Source organism: Scomber scombrus, chromosome 6, assembly GCF_963691925.1.
Source record: "Scomber scombrus chromosome 6, fScoSco1.1, whole genome shotgun sequence".
Lineage (NCBI taxonomy): Eukaryota > Metazoa > Chordata > Actinopteri > Scombriformes > Scombridae > Scomber > Scomber scombrus.
The window spans coordinates 23,249,784-23,266,530 of NC_084975.1; the positions used below are offsets into that span (position 1 = coordinate 23,249,784).

The window sequence follows — 16,747 nt, forward strand, 5'->3', positions numbered from 1 at the left end:
ATTAAGTATGTCTAGTCCTGTTGGTTGCAGATTGAAGCTGGCGTGGTTTGTTGGTGTTGAAGGCTGCTGCTGTGCATTGCTGCGCCTTGTCTGCCAGTGGAAGAAAGTGTTTCCTGTAACCTGAGGACTGGCCTTAGCAGGGGAACCTTTGGAGGTAGCCCTGGGGGAGGAAATGACACGTCGGTTTGAAATTGCTGCCAATGCAATGGCTGCCCTCCTCCCACACTAAATTGGCACAGGCCTTGTCTGCTCTCTCTCAGAGTCTGTTCACTTATTGCATTGAACCTTTGTCCCTCTTTGCAGGGACACGACTACCCACTGCAGGCTACAACTAAATTAATGTTTTCTTTCATATCCAATTATTGTTTGCTTTGATGTACAGTTTGCACTGGAAAGTGACAGAAAAGAAACTGTCAGCATCTGAACTAGTTTTCACTCGATGGCCTTGTTTTTTTAAAATTGCTTTAAAAATACAAATATTGTACGTTAAGAAATGGACTTGAACTGAAATGTACAGTATGGGAGACAAAGTGGTAGTCGTGTAAACATTGTGAGTTGGGCAGGATGGACAGCATTAAAAAAAATACGGTAAATGAAGTAAATAATGTGAATCAAGCTTAAAATACACTAAAATTTGATATGGCTGTATTTGGCACTGAATTTCCTGTGTTCCTGTGTAAACCATATTTATGATATTGCTTAATTTACTGAAACCTATCACTAACTATGATACCCAGTTTATTAGGAACTAAACCCCGTATTTCAATTAGACCTGAGAGATTAAGGAACCAAGAATGAATACAACGTCTAAGTAACATCTAAGTTCTCTGTATTTATCTAAGACCTCTGTATTTCTCTCACTTTCAGCATCTGCTGATTGTCACAGTCACAGTTGTTATCTTGGTTGTGTTGGCCGCTGTTATCTCCACAGTCTCTCCCTGTTCATTTGACCTACGTTATCATTAGTGCTCTCAGGAAAACTCCCTCCTCCCCCACAGTGCTTGCTGATGGCTGCTCCAGAGAGGGGGCCATATGGGGGCAGGGTGGAACTGGGCTGGGACATCATGTAGCCCAAGAGATGGCTGCACTGTGTTCCTTGGCCTTCATACGCAGCGCAGCTATGCTGGAGGACTTGCGGTCTGGATCAACATTGATATCATAGCCATTGATCCCCCCGCCCATTGCGGGTCCCCCAAAAAGGCTGCCCATATGTGTTTGTCCCATGTGGCTGTTCCCTGGGCTGGGCACACCCAGGAAGTCAGAGACACCTCCATGACCATGAGGATGAGGGGGCATGCAGGAGGGGACAGAGTCACAAGGCACGACGCAGCCTGGCACTGGAGATGCTCCACTGCTGCTCCCGATCCACGAAGGGTTCTGGATCTGAAGGAGAAGAGCGGGGGTGATGAGACAATAATAAACCTTTTGGATTAATTATTGAAAATTCTACTTTCACAGCCATTTTATTACTCTGATACCTGTGCATAGTTCTCGGGCCGAGTAAGAAGAGGCAGCTCATAAGCAGTAGAGAAGTGTGTCCGGACCTGTTGCATCTGGCCAAAACGCTCTCTCTTCCTCCACTTGGCTCTGCGATTTTGGAACCACACCTGCAAAGAAAACAGCGCATAAGGAAAATATCTCAGAAATACAGACCAAGCACCACCAAACAAAACCTGAAAATCATTTTAAACATTGCTCTCATAGCTCTCACATCACCTACAACCCTCAGTACTGTTTTGCAGAAAACGAGGTCATCCACTCCGCTCAGCAAGACAAAGTAAAACTGAACCACATAAAATGAAGATAGTGCAGCAGATAAATTCTGCAGCACATGAAAGTCCAGGCCCAGGTTTTAAGACTTGACGTGTCTTTAAAGTACTGTCCACACAGGGCTATTGATGTGAAAATGGTGAGTCTCCCCTGGTGCTGCACATTTCAGCTCCTCCCTTTGATACACGGGCGTCTGCCTCCCTTCATGCTGCCAGCGTCGACAGATCCACATCTGGGCCTGTAGCCATTCATAAATCACTCTAAGAAAGGTGCGCTCTCCCCCACATGTCAGCACAGTGGGATCGAGAGGGGAATCCCTCTGCATAATCCATGAAACTAAAGTTCAACTTTTGACCAAGAGTGTATTTTTTGTCTGACTTTGAGTTTATTAAGTATGGGATGCAATGGATATAGGTTTTTCTTGGTAATTTCCCCTCATGAGATTGATAGTAACTGCTTTTCACAAAGGGTGTGTTTTCAGAACCTGCTGACAGACCAAGAGCAGGGTACTTAGCCCACTTCTCCTTAACTGTGGAAGGAACTGGTGGAAAGCAGCACTGAAGGGTTAGTGACAGAGTGTTATGAAAGAAAGAGCATTTTAAGAAAAAAAGTTGAATATACAGCCTGAGAAAATCCTCTGAAGTCACTGTCAATGCTGTGCAGTGTAGTGATCCAGGATACTCACATACTATACATACTGTTATATTTCCGTCAACTCTGTGCATATGACATCGATTACATGTCTGTATTGGAAGAGAGATCCCACCTCTGTGGCTCTTCCTGTGGTTTCTTTTACCAGCTGAAGGACTTTTTTGTATTGTTTTATCTGAATCAAGGGTCCAAGGATAGAGATTGTAAAGACCTTTGAGGCAAATATGTGATTTATATTACTAAAATGCAACAGGATATTGATTATAGATGTATAATCACCTCAGAGATCATACGCACCGCTTGGCGTGTGCCATTTCTTTCGTTTCAGTTACAGGTTTAAAAGTGCTTTAGTATCCGTTGTTTGGACACATTACTGGCCTCTAAACTGCATTCATCATTTTAGGTGGGGTAATGTCAGACTAAAAGCACTCACCTCATTTATTTGTCTCTATCATCTCCTCTCCTAACCACACATCTCTGCATTCCTCAGTGTAATCAGCTGTAACCTTTATAGATCTTTTTTTCTACAAAATTTTCTCACATCTCCATTCGAGAAAATAGAAAAGCAGAGGGGAAGCTGGGAGTTTCTACATGTTTATCTGTATCTATTTGTTGGTTGTCTGAATCGTATCCTCCCAAGAGGGAAGGGGACACTTCTTCAAAGAGAAAGGGGGAGCAAGCCCGCTTCGACACAGGGGTTTGAACTTGGATTGTGGGTTGATTCCCAGCCCAATCAGCTTGTGGTTTTCACAGTGCCTGACATGCAATTTCCCCTCAGTCAACCTCTGCAAATCCCCCCTCTTTTTGACTGTCTCTCACCATTTCTCTCTTGTTAACTCAAACACAGTAAAAGTTAAATGACAAAAATCACAGAGCACAGAGATATGAACTTCATAAAAGCAAAATCTGTATATTTTTATCCCATGCTGAATTTGTGTTAAGGGGGAGGAGTAGATATTTATTAAATGAGATAAGTGTCCCAAGATGCATTCATTTGTCACTGGATAGACCGCTAGCAGGGACCATATATGGCCTCCTGTAGCTGTTGCCTATGTTTTTGCGAGAAGCTGACATAAAGAAATGTCGTCTGACTTCGACATTCCTCAGCTCAGCTGGCGAGATTAGAGGACAGCTCAGCCTAGCAAAGTGGTAAACTGATATCTGAGGTTGTGGCTGAACCCCAATGTCAAGGTGACGGGTTGTTGCCCTTTGAATTATATCATATGTTTGCAGGAGAGCTTGGAGTCTGTTATGTTCCCCCGGAGGATTTGGGGTCTATTATTGTTTAAGGTTCGTCATGTCTTTCCTTTGGTTGTCCTGGGTTATCTGAGCTCATAACATTACAGGTCTCCAAATATAAGCTACAACACAAATGGCCCCAATTGAGTTGATAAGCATAAATCTTACTCATAGTATAGTTCTGGCTTTTAGAAAGTTATGACACTGTTTGATTTGTCAGATATAGTAAATTTCAGAGCTTGATTTTCTCTGATAAAAAACGTTTTTTTTATCGGTTTTTAATCTTAACAGATCAAGATAACCTCAACTTCACTCCTTTACTCATCTTAATCTCTTTGTCGTACTCCCACCTCACTGTTGAAGCTCTCAGTCTCCTCTCTCCTGTTCCCCGCCCCTCTTTCCCCTCCTCCCACCCTCTCTCCCTGTCTCTCTCCTCCCTCCCTCCCTCCCTCCCTCCCTCCCTCCTCTTTTAAGTCAGAGAGGGGAAGTAGGGATATTGGAAAGTGAGATGGGAGAATGTTCAAACTGGAGCTTGTTTTCATTTCATGTTTAATTTCCTGACGCCTAAGCCCTTGGCTTTCCGCAGCTAACCCCTTTGACCTTTCGGAGGCGTGCAGACGAGAGCAGCGGACCAGGCATACGCATACACACACACACAGGATACACACACATTTACATACCATTTTTATATACAAATTTCAAAGTCTGTCACTGACAAACATGTTATTTTAAAGTGGATGCTCTCACATACTAGAAACTTTTTATAAACAAGCAAACAATGTCTGAGCACATATATACCCCCTTGTCTCGGTTTCTGGGTATTGAGTGTGTCATGTTTCACAGAGGGTTTGCTCTACGTAGCTTCGCCTTTGAACGGCAATAGGAATGAGACCCAAGCCAAATAGTTTGGCAGAGAGATCATTCGGGGAACATTATGAAGTCAGATGTGTCCTTTGCTGCTCCGTGTCTCCTATTCCCCAACTTATAAACTTCTCAGTTTTTTTTAGAAAGGAGGTTAGTGTGTGTCTTTGTACATGCAGAGAGCCAATTAACGCGAAGAATTTTTATAATTTCTCATAATGAACAGCAGTAACCCATCCTGTATATGGTACCCAAAAGGATGATATTTACCAACTGCAAACACTTACTACTCTTGTTTATTTTATCCAGCAGACATCTGCAAGGAAGGTGGCTCAGAGCTCTTGGAGCTCAAAGTGGTTGGCGGTGATACAGTAATTGCTAAAGACGTTGACAGCAAAAGGCAGCTTACAGAGCCATTAAAGAGCTTTATTTATGCTCCAGAGCCAGCAGGCAGAGAGAGGAAGAGGGAGAGAGGGAGGGCAGAGTGCACAGCTCCAAAAGCAGCTTTGAAGTCCAGGCGTCTCACCTCATCTCTGTCATCCTGGACCACTGCGATTGATAGAGTGCCTCAGCAGTCACTCACACACAGCCTCCTCCTCCTCCATAAAATGTAGGCAGTTTGGTGAAGTTCAAGTCTGAGGTTTGGAGCTAATTGTACTAAATAAACTGGTGGCAGCAGAAGTCACAGATGTGATTATAGAAGACTGCAGTTGAATTTATGAAGACATTCATCATCAAACTGAGGAAGAAACTGTAGGACCTTGACATTGGCATTTTGGCAGAAAACATCTGTACTCTGGATTTCAGTGCCTGTTGTTTTGGAGATGAAAAGGATTCTCCGATCGCTTGCCAAGCTTCAAGTGCCCCTTGGTATTCAACAATTGGATATCCCTGGACTTTGTCTTGATGGACCTTGAAACTGTGGGATTTAGTCTTGATTGCGTGCATATTTAGGGTCTGATTTTAGAACTATGGGTCAAACCTCACAGTGACTCAACAGAGTCTGTTGTGTGCCTGTCAGATGAGGAAGTTAATTATATTCATCTGGGGAATAGATGGGTCTGTGTGAATGCAACATGAATGTACTTATTTTACTGTACCACCACAAGGACCAGGCCAGGCTCTCTGTCCCTGACTATGTCTTGGACTACACGTGGAAATTGAAGTTGGCATCTCAAAGTGTTTTTTATATCCTTGCCAAATAGCTTTGATGACTTTTCTTTTTTCCATGTGTTTTCCCTCCCTGCTTCCAGAGTTGTGCGGTGAAGTAGTTTGAACATGGTAGTGCTTGGGAGAAACCCTTGACCTCTGACCTTCATGCAGAGTCTGTAGCATGTAAGAGCTAAGAGCAGAGTATTCCCTCAGTCCCACCCATCCCTCTCTGATCTAAAACTGGCAGGCAGAAAGAGAGATGGAGAACAATAGGCCTTGCTGTCTGCTGTTCCGAACAATCTTTGTCAACATGCCAGTCTTAACTCTCCCAGCCCTTTCTGTCAGTTCCCTGAGTGATTATTAGCATGCAAACATGGACGCTTGCATTCATACAGTACAGCTCACATCTCATGTCAGTGTACAGAAAGGAATTTTTCACATGAAACCTGGTGTTCCTCACCTGTACACGAGCCTCTGTCAGGTCTGTCCTCAGTGCCAGCTGCTCGCGGGCATAAACATCTGGGTAGTGTGTCTTCTGGAAAACTTTCTCCAGCTCCTCCAGCTGGTAGCTGGTGAACGTGGTTCGGTTCCGTCTCTTCTTGCCCTTGTTGCTCTCAGCCTCGCTTTTGTCTAGAGGGCTGGAAAGATCTGAGCCTGGCCGCTCACTCTGCCCCTTCACTCCAGGCTCCTTTAGGTTCAGGTAGCTACTTTCCATCCCAGGATTGTCGACACTTGAGGGCAAATCAGATTCTGTCAGGCCGCTGTTGTCTTTTCCTGCATGTATGAGATTAAAAAAAGAGACAGAAGAAAGTGTGGAAAGTTGTGATTAGTCCTACTTTATTCCTTCAGTTCTGCGATGGGGATCGATAGCACTGCTCAAACATCTAAAAAAAACAATGGTTTATTTTAAATTTTAGATATTACACTATGGTTCAAATGAAATAAATTTGAGCAGCTGTGGTTACGGGTGAAGTGAGCCATTCTTACAATTCTCATAAGAAGCATGAAGAATCGAAAAACCCATCTCAATTTATTTAACTGTGGCTTCACAAATAATACAAGTCATACTCTCGCTGTAAAAATATTACTTTCAAACAAGCTATTACAACCAACTTTCTGACCAACTTAGGACTGAATAAAAAGGGCCACATGTTGTCAATAATAGTCCTGTAATTATAGTTACTACTGAAATACTTAACAGAGCAATACTGTCTTTAAATGTGTGTTGCACTTGGTGAATGTGGCTGGATAAAACCCATGGTGCCTCACATTCAAGCCAGCCAGCGCGTCTGCTCATCATCATGTTACAGCATTCACACGAGATGACATTTACTTTAAGCTTACATCACCTCTGTAATGTTTTATTTTAAGGTTCAAAGGCCTTGTCTATGCTCAGCACGTCTAAAAGTTGCAGAGAAGAAATTTCTCTTTCTGTTTGAAAGGTATGTCACTACACATTGGCGTGACCTGTGACACAACCCTCCAACTTCTCTCCACAGTCAGCGGTGCACTCTCCCTCACATCTTTCAATCACGCCACCTGAAACCCGAGCCACGCAAAACCTGCTCCATCTCGAGCCGTGTATGGTGGGCCTTGTGTACGGGGGGCGACTGCGCTCTACCCCACTGCCTTGCCCCTCAGATGTAAACAACATTGTGTTTGTCACCTTCAATTTCGAGAGCCTCTATTTTGTGACAGACCTGGCTCTGTTCCTGTCAGCGCTTGCTAGCTTTTTTGTTTCCTTTTAGGAGATGAAGAAAGCTGTCCCTTCTCCTTCAATAAACAAACAGCTGTGTGAATAAATAAGCTGAAGGGCTCTGGTTACGTGCCAGTGAGAACAGTGTGCTCTGTCAGCCTCTCTGTTTGCCTTTCCTGCGCATGGGCACGGGCAGCGCCTGGACCTGACTGTATTGGTCCGAAACCAGCGCGCAATGGTCTCCTCAGCCAGACTTGTGAGTCTTGTGCAACACCAAAGGAACTTTAGTCCAAAAACATTTGTCTCCCAGTTAGATCAAGTTTAGCGTGATTAACTTAATTATATATGGATTTTCCTTTGTGACTTTGCATTTCTGTAAGGAGTAATGGCCTCCTGTCGTCCTCAGAAACCCAACGAACGGAGGAAAGAGTTGACACCTTGTGGCACTGGTGACTCTGAGCCAAGTTTTTTAGTGGTTTAGCAAGATGACTGAATAGTTTTAGAGTGATGAAGCTAGGCGGTGGCTGTCTGCAACATGCATGTTTGTTTTCATGGATTAGTATGCCTTTGGCTAGTGTGTCCCACAATGAGCTGTCAATATTCATCCCTCCAAACTGCAGCAGCCCTCCCCTACTCTGTAGCTCAGACTTGCCCCGACCGAGACGTTAATGGAACAACACAGCTTGCCCAGCTGGAGTTCATGACCTCATATCACTGTGGCCCACCTGTCAGACCCTCTTACGGTCTCCACGCAGGCAGATGTTCTGACATCACCAACCCCTGCTTTGGCCTCTTATTCTAAAGCTCTGTGCAATAATTTCATTCTACCCCTGGGCAGGAGCATGGCTGCAATGTTAAGAAGTAAGACAGCTCAACTCCGGGTTCCTGCTTGGCATTTGCATCTGTGAGAGAAAATACAATTATGCCCCTGAGCAAGGCACATATCCTGTGAGGCAAAGGGTACAGCTGGGCGCGCAGATGAGGGATGGGAAGATGGCAGGATGGTGGGTGGAAATGTTTTAAGTTTCTCAGCCATATGCAGATATCGCCAACATTTACACTCAAATCCGCACTCTACCTTAATTAACATCATTCTCTCCATCTAGTACTCTAAAGTGATTTCGCTTTTCTTTGTCACGCCAATGTTAACCACATACAATTCTTTGCCACAAACATCTTCCAGTACTCCCGCATGCTGAGCTGTATTTTCTGCACGCTGTTCTCGAGAACACAGCCATCACACACTGCTTTCTTTTGGGAGCCAAGATTCCACTGCATTGGCTCCAGTTTTTCTGGCATTCGGAGGAATGTGTTTTTTTGACTGTTGTTCTCCCTTCAGTATTCATCAACGTATATAAATGCAAGGAATATCACCGGCTTATCCTGCAATTTGCCAGAGTTATTCTGTGACAAGCTGCAGACCTCTTCAGTTAGCCGAGGTCAGATGTTTACTAGGGTCAGCAATTTAATCACTGCTGAAAACAGAGAGAAAACATCAAAGTGTAATTTAACTGGTTGTAAAGCAACATGGCACCCTCTCAGTTTTTATGGAATGGGACGGGGAGGGTCAAGTGAAGCCAAATAAAAGAAACACTATAAATTAGTAACCTGGGGAAGGGTTAATGACCAAACACTAAATGGGGAAGGGAATGCTTTTAAACAGAGTGCTCTAAAATGCTCTCTCAAGACACTCAAAGCTGACAGCAATCTGCCACAATTGCTCTCCACTTATCACACCTTATATGGGCCAAATAAAGTAAAATATTCCACTGGTTTTGGTCACCAAAAGGTGACTATTAATTTTACATTCACTGTTGTTTTCACAGACATGCTTTGGGCTGAATAATTTTTCCGCAGCACAGTCTAAGACTTGATGTTGACTGTTGTTTCCTCAGTGGAAGGGAGGCTCCCAGATGTTCCTGAGGAGAGATCTATGCCAGTGGCTCACGCAGGAATGCATATTCCCTGGGAAACTAAAAATCTTTCTGTTCAGCCTCAGCTCCTAATAAATTGACACTATCATGACCTCACTACTGTCATGATACCTTGCACTGTGGCTGTCACTGCCTTCTATCAAAGTTCACAGAAATGGTTTTTTTGAATGAAGTTATTGAAGAAGTACACACATATATCTCCCAAAATGATGATACAGTTGTATTTAGGTAAAAAAAACTTTCATTTTAAAAAGAGTGTTTACAATGTTTGCATTTAAATGTGTGTGTCAAAATTAAAAGTATATGTTTAACCTAATGTATCAGTGCAAGGAACCACTCTGATTATTTGCTGGTTTATCTGTTTAATGTAGTGATTGTGTGTGTTTATCATCGGTGTTACAATTAAGTCCCCGTCTTGAGCATTTGCGTTCAAATGATACAAAATATTGAAATTAACTTATGTAATCAGTATTGACCACTAACTAGCCTCTACCTGTCTTCCAGTAGTCTTAAATTAATTTCACCTGTACATCTAAATCATGCCGCAATCACATTTCCAAGGAGTATTTTTCCTTCTTCGCAATCTTAAAGAAGCATAAAGAACGTTTGTGCTGCAGTCAGTGACAGCCAGTTATGATTTGGGTTACTTCCCACTCCTGGCTTTATTAAATAATATATCAAAACAAGAAAAATATTCCTTCTCTGAAAGCAAGCTGAGCAGAGAAAAATGACTGCTGTTAATCATGAACCAAAAATGAAAAATCATGCCTTTGCTTTGTCCAGTAGTTTCCATCATTAGTCTGTCATAGTTGGCTTTTGAGTTGTCATTTTTCTGACTTCTAAGCGAATAAGCCTTTTATCCCTTTTTTGGACCATATTGAAGTCTTCTGTGGCCAAACGGGTGTAGTATTCAAGAGCTCTTGATTCAGAGATTTACCTTATTGTCCATACTGTAGACAAGATTGGAGGAAGTAAATGTTAAGAGTTGGTGCCAACATCACAATCATAGGCGCCGATCAAAATGTGTCCCATCTGGTTGAAGTTCCTAAATTATTTATTTATTCTGGCCAGCGTGCCGATCTCAGGTAGGCAGCGGAGAGTTACCTTCCTCTGTGAGCGAGGTGGCTGAAAGTAAAGGCCAAAGCATGCTGCATATCTTACACAGCTCTGTAGAAAACTGCACAACAGCGAGAGAAAAAAAGACATTGACAAAACTCTTTCTCATCAAACACAAGCCCTTCTCAGAGTTACATGAATGTATAATCTGTCTCTTCATTTCATTGCAGGCAGGTTGCTGCTGCTTTACCTCCTGAGCCACTCATTTTTTAGAAGCCATTACATTTTAACAAGTGAGGAATTCATCCTGTCAAGTAAGCTCATTATATATTCTAATTTATTCTGGTTCACAGACACATGTCGGCATGATCACAGGTGTCACTCTGGCATTTGCTTATTGTCGATATCGACACAATGTGTTAGTCATCAGCACATGCATATCCTGTGACATCACTTCCCCAAGCCTTTTAACATGTACTTAGCGTACTATATTTTGACAGGATGCTTTTAAAATGCTGCCAGAACTTTTTGAGGTCTTGTTTTGGCTTTCATGCGCTGAGAAAAATGTTTTAAATTTCACAGGATGCTTCAATAACCCACTGAAAGGGAAGGAGGGGTTGTTTGAAAGTACAAAGACTGAAACATTGACTATGCTTTATTCTATAAATGTGTGATTTACTTTAAACTGTTATTTTGTGAAAAGGACAAAAACGATGAGGCGCAGTCAGCCCTCAGTAATTACCAGTGTTCCCACAAACACTACGTTATGTATCAGCAATGCAGGATGCAACCTCAGTATCAACCACAGGCCTATAAACACAATCTCCACTCTACAGATTTAGCTTTAGCTCCCATTGCATCCGCTCAAATATATAATAGAATTGCACGTATAATTTAATCATTAGGTTGTGATTTCTAAAACCTTACGGCCTCCTTATCGTACCAATCAGCTTGTATCAAAAGAAAAAACTGAAATTAGTGTGAATAATGGAATTGAGAATGTACTGTATATATGTTTGCCTCTCATAGCCATAGAGTTCAGTAAAGTACGTGCATGTAAACAGTCATTCCCACACATGTGCAGCTTTCCCAGAAACTTCTCTTATTTCTCCCGAGTCTCTCAAATCATTACCCAATCTCTATGTCCATTTCTGACTGGTTGCTTATTTGTACAAGGTATTGTTGAGACGGGGTTATGTAAACCAGTCCCACTTTGTCATCTCAGGGACTCTTTGGAGATATGGTGTTTTGGGAGTATGAATAATAACTATAGGAGCCAGTAATGCACATCTGCCTTAGATTAATGTAGACCTCTCCTACAGTGCTGACCTGCATTCCTCAGCACTCGATCAGCTCCGGGGGTTTTTATTTCATTCATTGCTGTGCGAGCAGGTAGACGGCTCCATCCCTGTCCTCGCTGTGGGACCGTCTCACTGATTAACAGGCACTTATGAAAGGAAACCGCCAACCTGAGCCACTGCTGTGTAGAAATACGGTGATTCACTCCAAAGACAATGTTGAGTTTTTAATTAACATTTGTTCCGGATTGAGTATCGTTTTTTTATCCACACAAAATAATGTAAATTATCCATCAGAGATTAAACAGTAAGCATGTATGAGCATATTTGAATTTGAATTTTAAAATCTGATTCAAGCTATTACATTTTTACAACTTTGCACTTGTTGAGCACTATGGAGCTACTTTGGAATAAATTGATTAATTGAGTGAATTAAAGGAATAATGCCAAAATGTTTGTAGGTGTCATTAGTTCATGATGTGAATATAAGGTGTGAATATCAAGCAGCATTTTCCAAAAATATTTCACATGATAGTACTTAATTTCAATATATTCTACACAGTATATCCTCATATTTGCTTTTCTTTTATCTCAATGTGTTATTATAATGTAAATATTACCAATTTTAACAGTTTTTTCTCCTTTTTGTGTGTGTGTCTATGCAAACACTGATGTATTTAACATCCTCAGAATGACACAAACACAAAATGTTGAGTTGCCATGTAAACAATATTACACCCGAAGTTGCCACACAGAAAATTCCCTTTGGATATGAGATGATTTTTGTCACAATGGTGGAGATAAAGCATCAGCATTGAGCAATATATCTCCCATTGAGGACCACACATAACAACACAAGCCTGTTGACGCCTGGGGCTTTGGCACCAGCCCAAAGTATCCTCCCCAGAGCTATAATGCCTTCATCTGGCTGCAACATTTTCAATAATAACATTGCAGAGTTCTCCTCGAGGGAGGCATGTTGCATTTAATGATGGTGTTTAAATGGTTCTGTCAATGCACTTGCCAAATCAATTCACTCCAATGAAGGGGTGCTGTAATCTGGTTTGAGGCAATACTCTCAAACACGTGAAAAAAGTGACAGTTCAGCCTGAAAAACAGATTACTTTGCAATGCATGTATATGGATGGATTTTTGGCAAAGGGTCATACTGGCTACTGCGCTAAAATTTAAAAAAATGCGCAAAAAAAAAGAAAGAAAGTTAAACTGCAGGCCGAGTTGTAATTGATCCCACTGCACAGAAATCAGGACAGTTCAATTTTACTTTTTACACTTAATGCAGAAATGTATCTGGCTTTTTGGTGCATTTAAATTGATTTGCCACTGTCTAGTCTCTATTTTCTTAACCTCGTCTATTTTCCAGCGCCGATGTTTAAAGGTTAGGTGGATCAACATGCGTCAAATTTCAGCCATGATCGTAACACATGTTTTCTTCTGTGACATCAGCGCCATGATAAACATCTGGATTGGAAATAAACAGGCGCCAACGAGTCTAAATAATGAGAGCTTACCAAAATATTAAATTCATATTTTTTTGAAAGTAGACTGTAATTTGTATGGTGGGTGTCTGTTGCACCAAATGATATTATTGGCTCTATAGATTTGTACAGTTGATGAACATATTTAATTGATTTTATTTAAAGGTTCTTTCTTGTGGATCTGTTGTCACACAGAAAAAGTGTTGTCTGTTTATTGCTTAATGGGTTTTTATTTTTATTATGAAGTCTCATAAAAAGAAATAATAATATATATACTGTTTAGACACATCAGACACATTTGTATTGCAACGAATTGGCGAATACACTCTGTAAAGATGTAAAGCTTTCGTTTTAAATTAATATTATTTACCAGAAACTTCATGTAGTCTCTTAAATAATTACTTTTGGTATTGAATTATCTACTAGTCTGTACTATGGCCTGTAAATCGTGAGATCTTAGCCTAAATGTGAACTGCTTCTCGGATTAAAAAGTGGACATACACTAGGCTATATATTTTATTTTATACTATTCATAATGTGGAATAGCTGCGCCAGCTGTCATTCAGTTATGTATCATTAAATGACTACCTGCAAGAGAAATTTGCAGTAAAAGTTTTTTCGATAGTTGAATTGATTTTAAAATAATCCAGTTGAAATTTGACATTTTTCGCTTTTACGTGACTGGGCTTGAATTTTCTGTCTGTGCGTGCACGCGCGCAGGAGGCCTCGGTCACCTGTAGCTGATATTTAAATAGTTATAATTTATTTTGTAATGATCAGTGAATTAGAGACTTTTACATGTACAAGCAAAGCTGCAGTTGTAGGCCAGAGACACAAGTGACAGCGATGCTGCATCTTCACTAGTTATGAAATGATACATTTAGTGATGTGGTTGAAGTAATGGGAAAACTGGGCCTATATTACCAACAGTCTTTTAACATTATAGGGTCAATAGAAACAAAAGGGGCAAACATCAAGTCTTAAAATAACCTCTCAGTTTGAGCACGCATCCCTACAAATGAGATGAAGTGTTGAATGTAATGCTTCAATTAGCTATATATCTGACCTTGCAGGCTCCCAGGGCAGCTCGCTGACATATAGTCCATTTTAAATTCGACAAGCTCCTAATTCAATACTGCTTATAGTAATTTATTAAATGCACTTTAATATCAGGTTAAGTTTATAATGTTTTGATGTGGATTCTGTTCCCTAACCACATTTTTTTTTAAGTCAGATTATTCTCTCTCATGGTTCACAGTTGCATCAGATTGATAGTTTACTCCACATTAAATCATCAAATATAACTTTATGTTCAGTTACAGGTGGTGGCTGATGGGAGTCGAAGTCTGTTGAATCTTCCTTGTTGCTCTGAACTCGCACATTATTGACTTTAAGGTGCTAGATTACACAGTGATAGTAACAGTAAATTCCCCTTATTGTCTGTAAATGTGTCCCCCCCCCCCCCCTCTGTCGTACATTCCCCCCGGTATGTTTCTCCATATATTTGCATATGAACTCACCATAGCAGGGAATGAGCGTCCCGTTATGTCCGCTGTCCGGGTGCAGCTTGTTGCCTTCAGGCGGAGTTTTGCAGGTCGGTCGCTGCATGAAGAGCTGGTATTTGTTGAAGGTGCCCTCCTCAGCGCCATCCAGTGATTGGCACTCCGGCTGGAAAGGACTCCGGGACTTCTCTCCGTAACCCTGCCCTTTACCCGGAATGAACGTGGGGCTGTATTTGGTTTCAGTCGGGAAAGTCCTGAACGGGTTCGTCTGGTGATCCCTACCTTGCGCAGTAGATGGGCTATAATATGAATCCATCGATGTCATATCGCAGTATGAGACGCACGTATCTGCGTTCATACCTAAAAAGTTATATTTTTTAAAAAAAATCCACACGGTTTCTTCTTTCCCTCCCCTTCTCTAGACAGCTATTCTCCACAATTTCTCATGCACTGACAAACTCACACTGACGCACTCATGCACACACACTCTCACACTGCCGCATCTGGGACTGGTTAAAAAATGAATCAGATGTTTTCCAGAGACTGCAGACTGAACAAATACTAAAAGCCCCCTGAAGGTTTGTCGGGGTAAAGAGAAATGCCTCGCTCAAGCTGATGCCGCCTCAGCAGCCTCCAGTTGTATCTGACACACAGCACTCCGACCTTCAGGCTCCGCACACATCTGAAGTAGGCCCACACCGAGCTCAGCCTGCGCTATTATGCAGCCAATAGAAATGGGAGGTCAAGCTCAGAAGGGGGAAAGCTTTTTTGGTAAACACGCGGGAGACACAACACATGACATTAATGTAATTAGAGGATGAATGTAACAGCTTTGATTCCTGCAGTTGCAACCTAAGACCCTAACCTCTGACTTTTTTCTCCGATTGTCTTTTATATTAAACTTTAAAGCGTTTAAATGACGTCGTCTCCATCTCTGTCAGAGTGAGCTAAACTTGGTTATCAAATGGGTGTTTGTGGAGAAATGTATTTTTGTATATTATTTGTCTGCTACATAACAACTACAAAAATAACTTTTAAATGAAGTGTAAATATAAGGATCAATCCAGGAATTTGGACCAATAACAGCGTCCAAGGTCAGCCGATGTTAAGCTGAAATATTATATAAATATTTTTATTTTAGAGACCTTTATTAAACCAAACAACATGAATCGTTTGACCGGAGGAGTCAGAGAGAAGTCACTGCGGATATATCCACTTAATGTGGAGAATTAGAGCCCATCATTGCAAACAACTTTCAGGCCTGTTATTTGAAAAGTGGCTCCCTTTTTTTAATATTAAATTAATTATGAACCATTAAGCCCGTGATGCACACTGAAACACTTGGCTTCGGGTGCAATGATAATCTGGTAAAAGGACGCCGTGCCAGTAATTTGTCTTTTCTTGGCTATAAAAATGTGAATTGAAGCGGTTATAGCGTGTTTAAATGAAACAAGATAGGCCTTTATGCCTGCCGTGAGTCAAACAGAATAACTTGTGTCGAATCACGTCCTTTAATTTTTGTCCTCTTTAAGCCATTATGGAGATTTAGCAGTAATGGCTTAATATCACCAAATATCAATTACAATAAATGAGACACAATGTTTTCTCTTACAGAAAGTTTTTGATTTTTACAACGTTGACCAAATGTTTATGTTTTTATAATTAGACTGAATGATAATTGTAGGATAAGAGTAACTAAGGCCAAATCATTGTTGTGATCATTAATGTTTATTATTGTGAGTTCATTCTTTAGGGATGAAACGAAATAATTATTCTCGTTTTCAGGCTTCAAGGCAGATTAGATGATGAAGCTGAGACTCGCTTTACCCTTCTTCTTTGCTTATTTTCCGGCATAATTAACGCATTAAATTAAGACAAAATCCGCCTGGTGTTATATTACACAACATCTGCAGTCCGACTCAACCAGAAGAAGAGATTTATTTTAATAATTAAATATTAAACTGATGATCAGAGGCTCTGTTTTTAAGATGCTTCTAAATGCAATAATTATATTTTATTATATTATATCTATTACATTTGAACCTATATGGAGAGAACATTTTTGGAGATTCAAAATAAAATTACCAAATTG

The 16,747-nt window shown here is 41.1% G+C and overlaps 1 protein-coding gene across 1 annotated transcript; it reads right to left on the reverse strand.

Annotated features, from left to right (window-relative positions):
* Positions 1 to 1,062: 1,062 nt before the first annotated feature.
* Positions 1,063 to 15,084, reverse strand: LOC133982285 (homeobox protein aristaless-like 4). Its single transcript, XM_062421261.1, has 4 exons — positions 14,674 to 15,084; positions 6,134 to 6,447; positions 1,479 to 1,607; positions 1,063 to 1,383 (listed from the first exon to the last, which is right to left on the reverse strand). The coding sequence occupies exons 1-4, from the start codon at positions 15,011 to 15,013 to the stop codon at positions 1,063 to 1,065; spliced, it is 1,104 nt and encodes a 367-aa protein (XP_062277245.1). The 5' UTR covers positions 15,014 to 15,084.
* Positions 15,085 to 16,747: the final 1,663 nt, after the last annotated feature.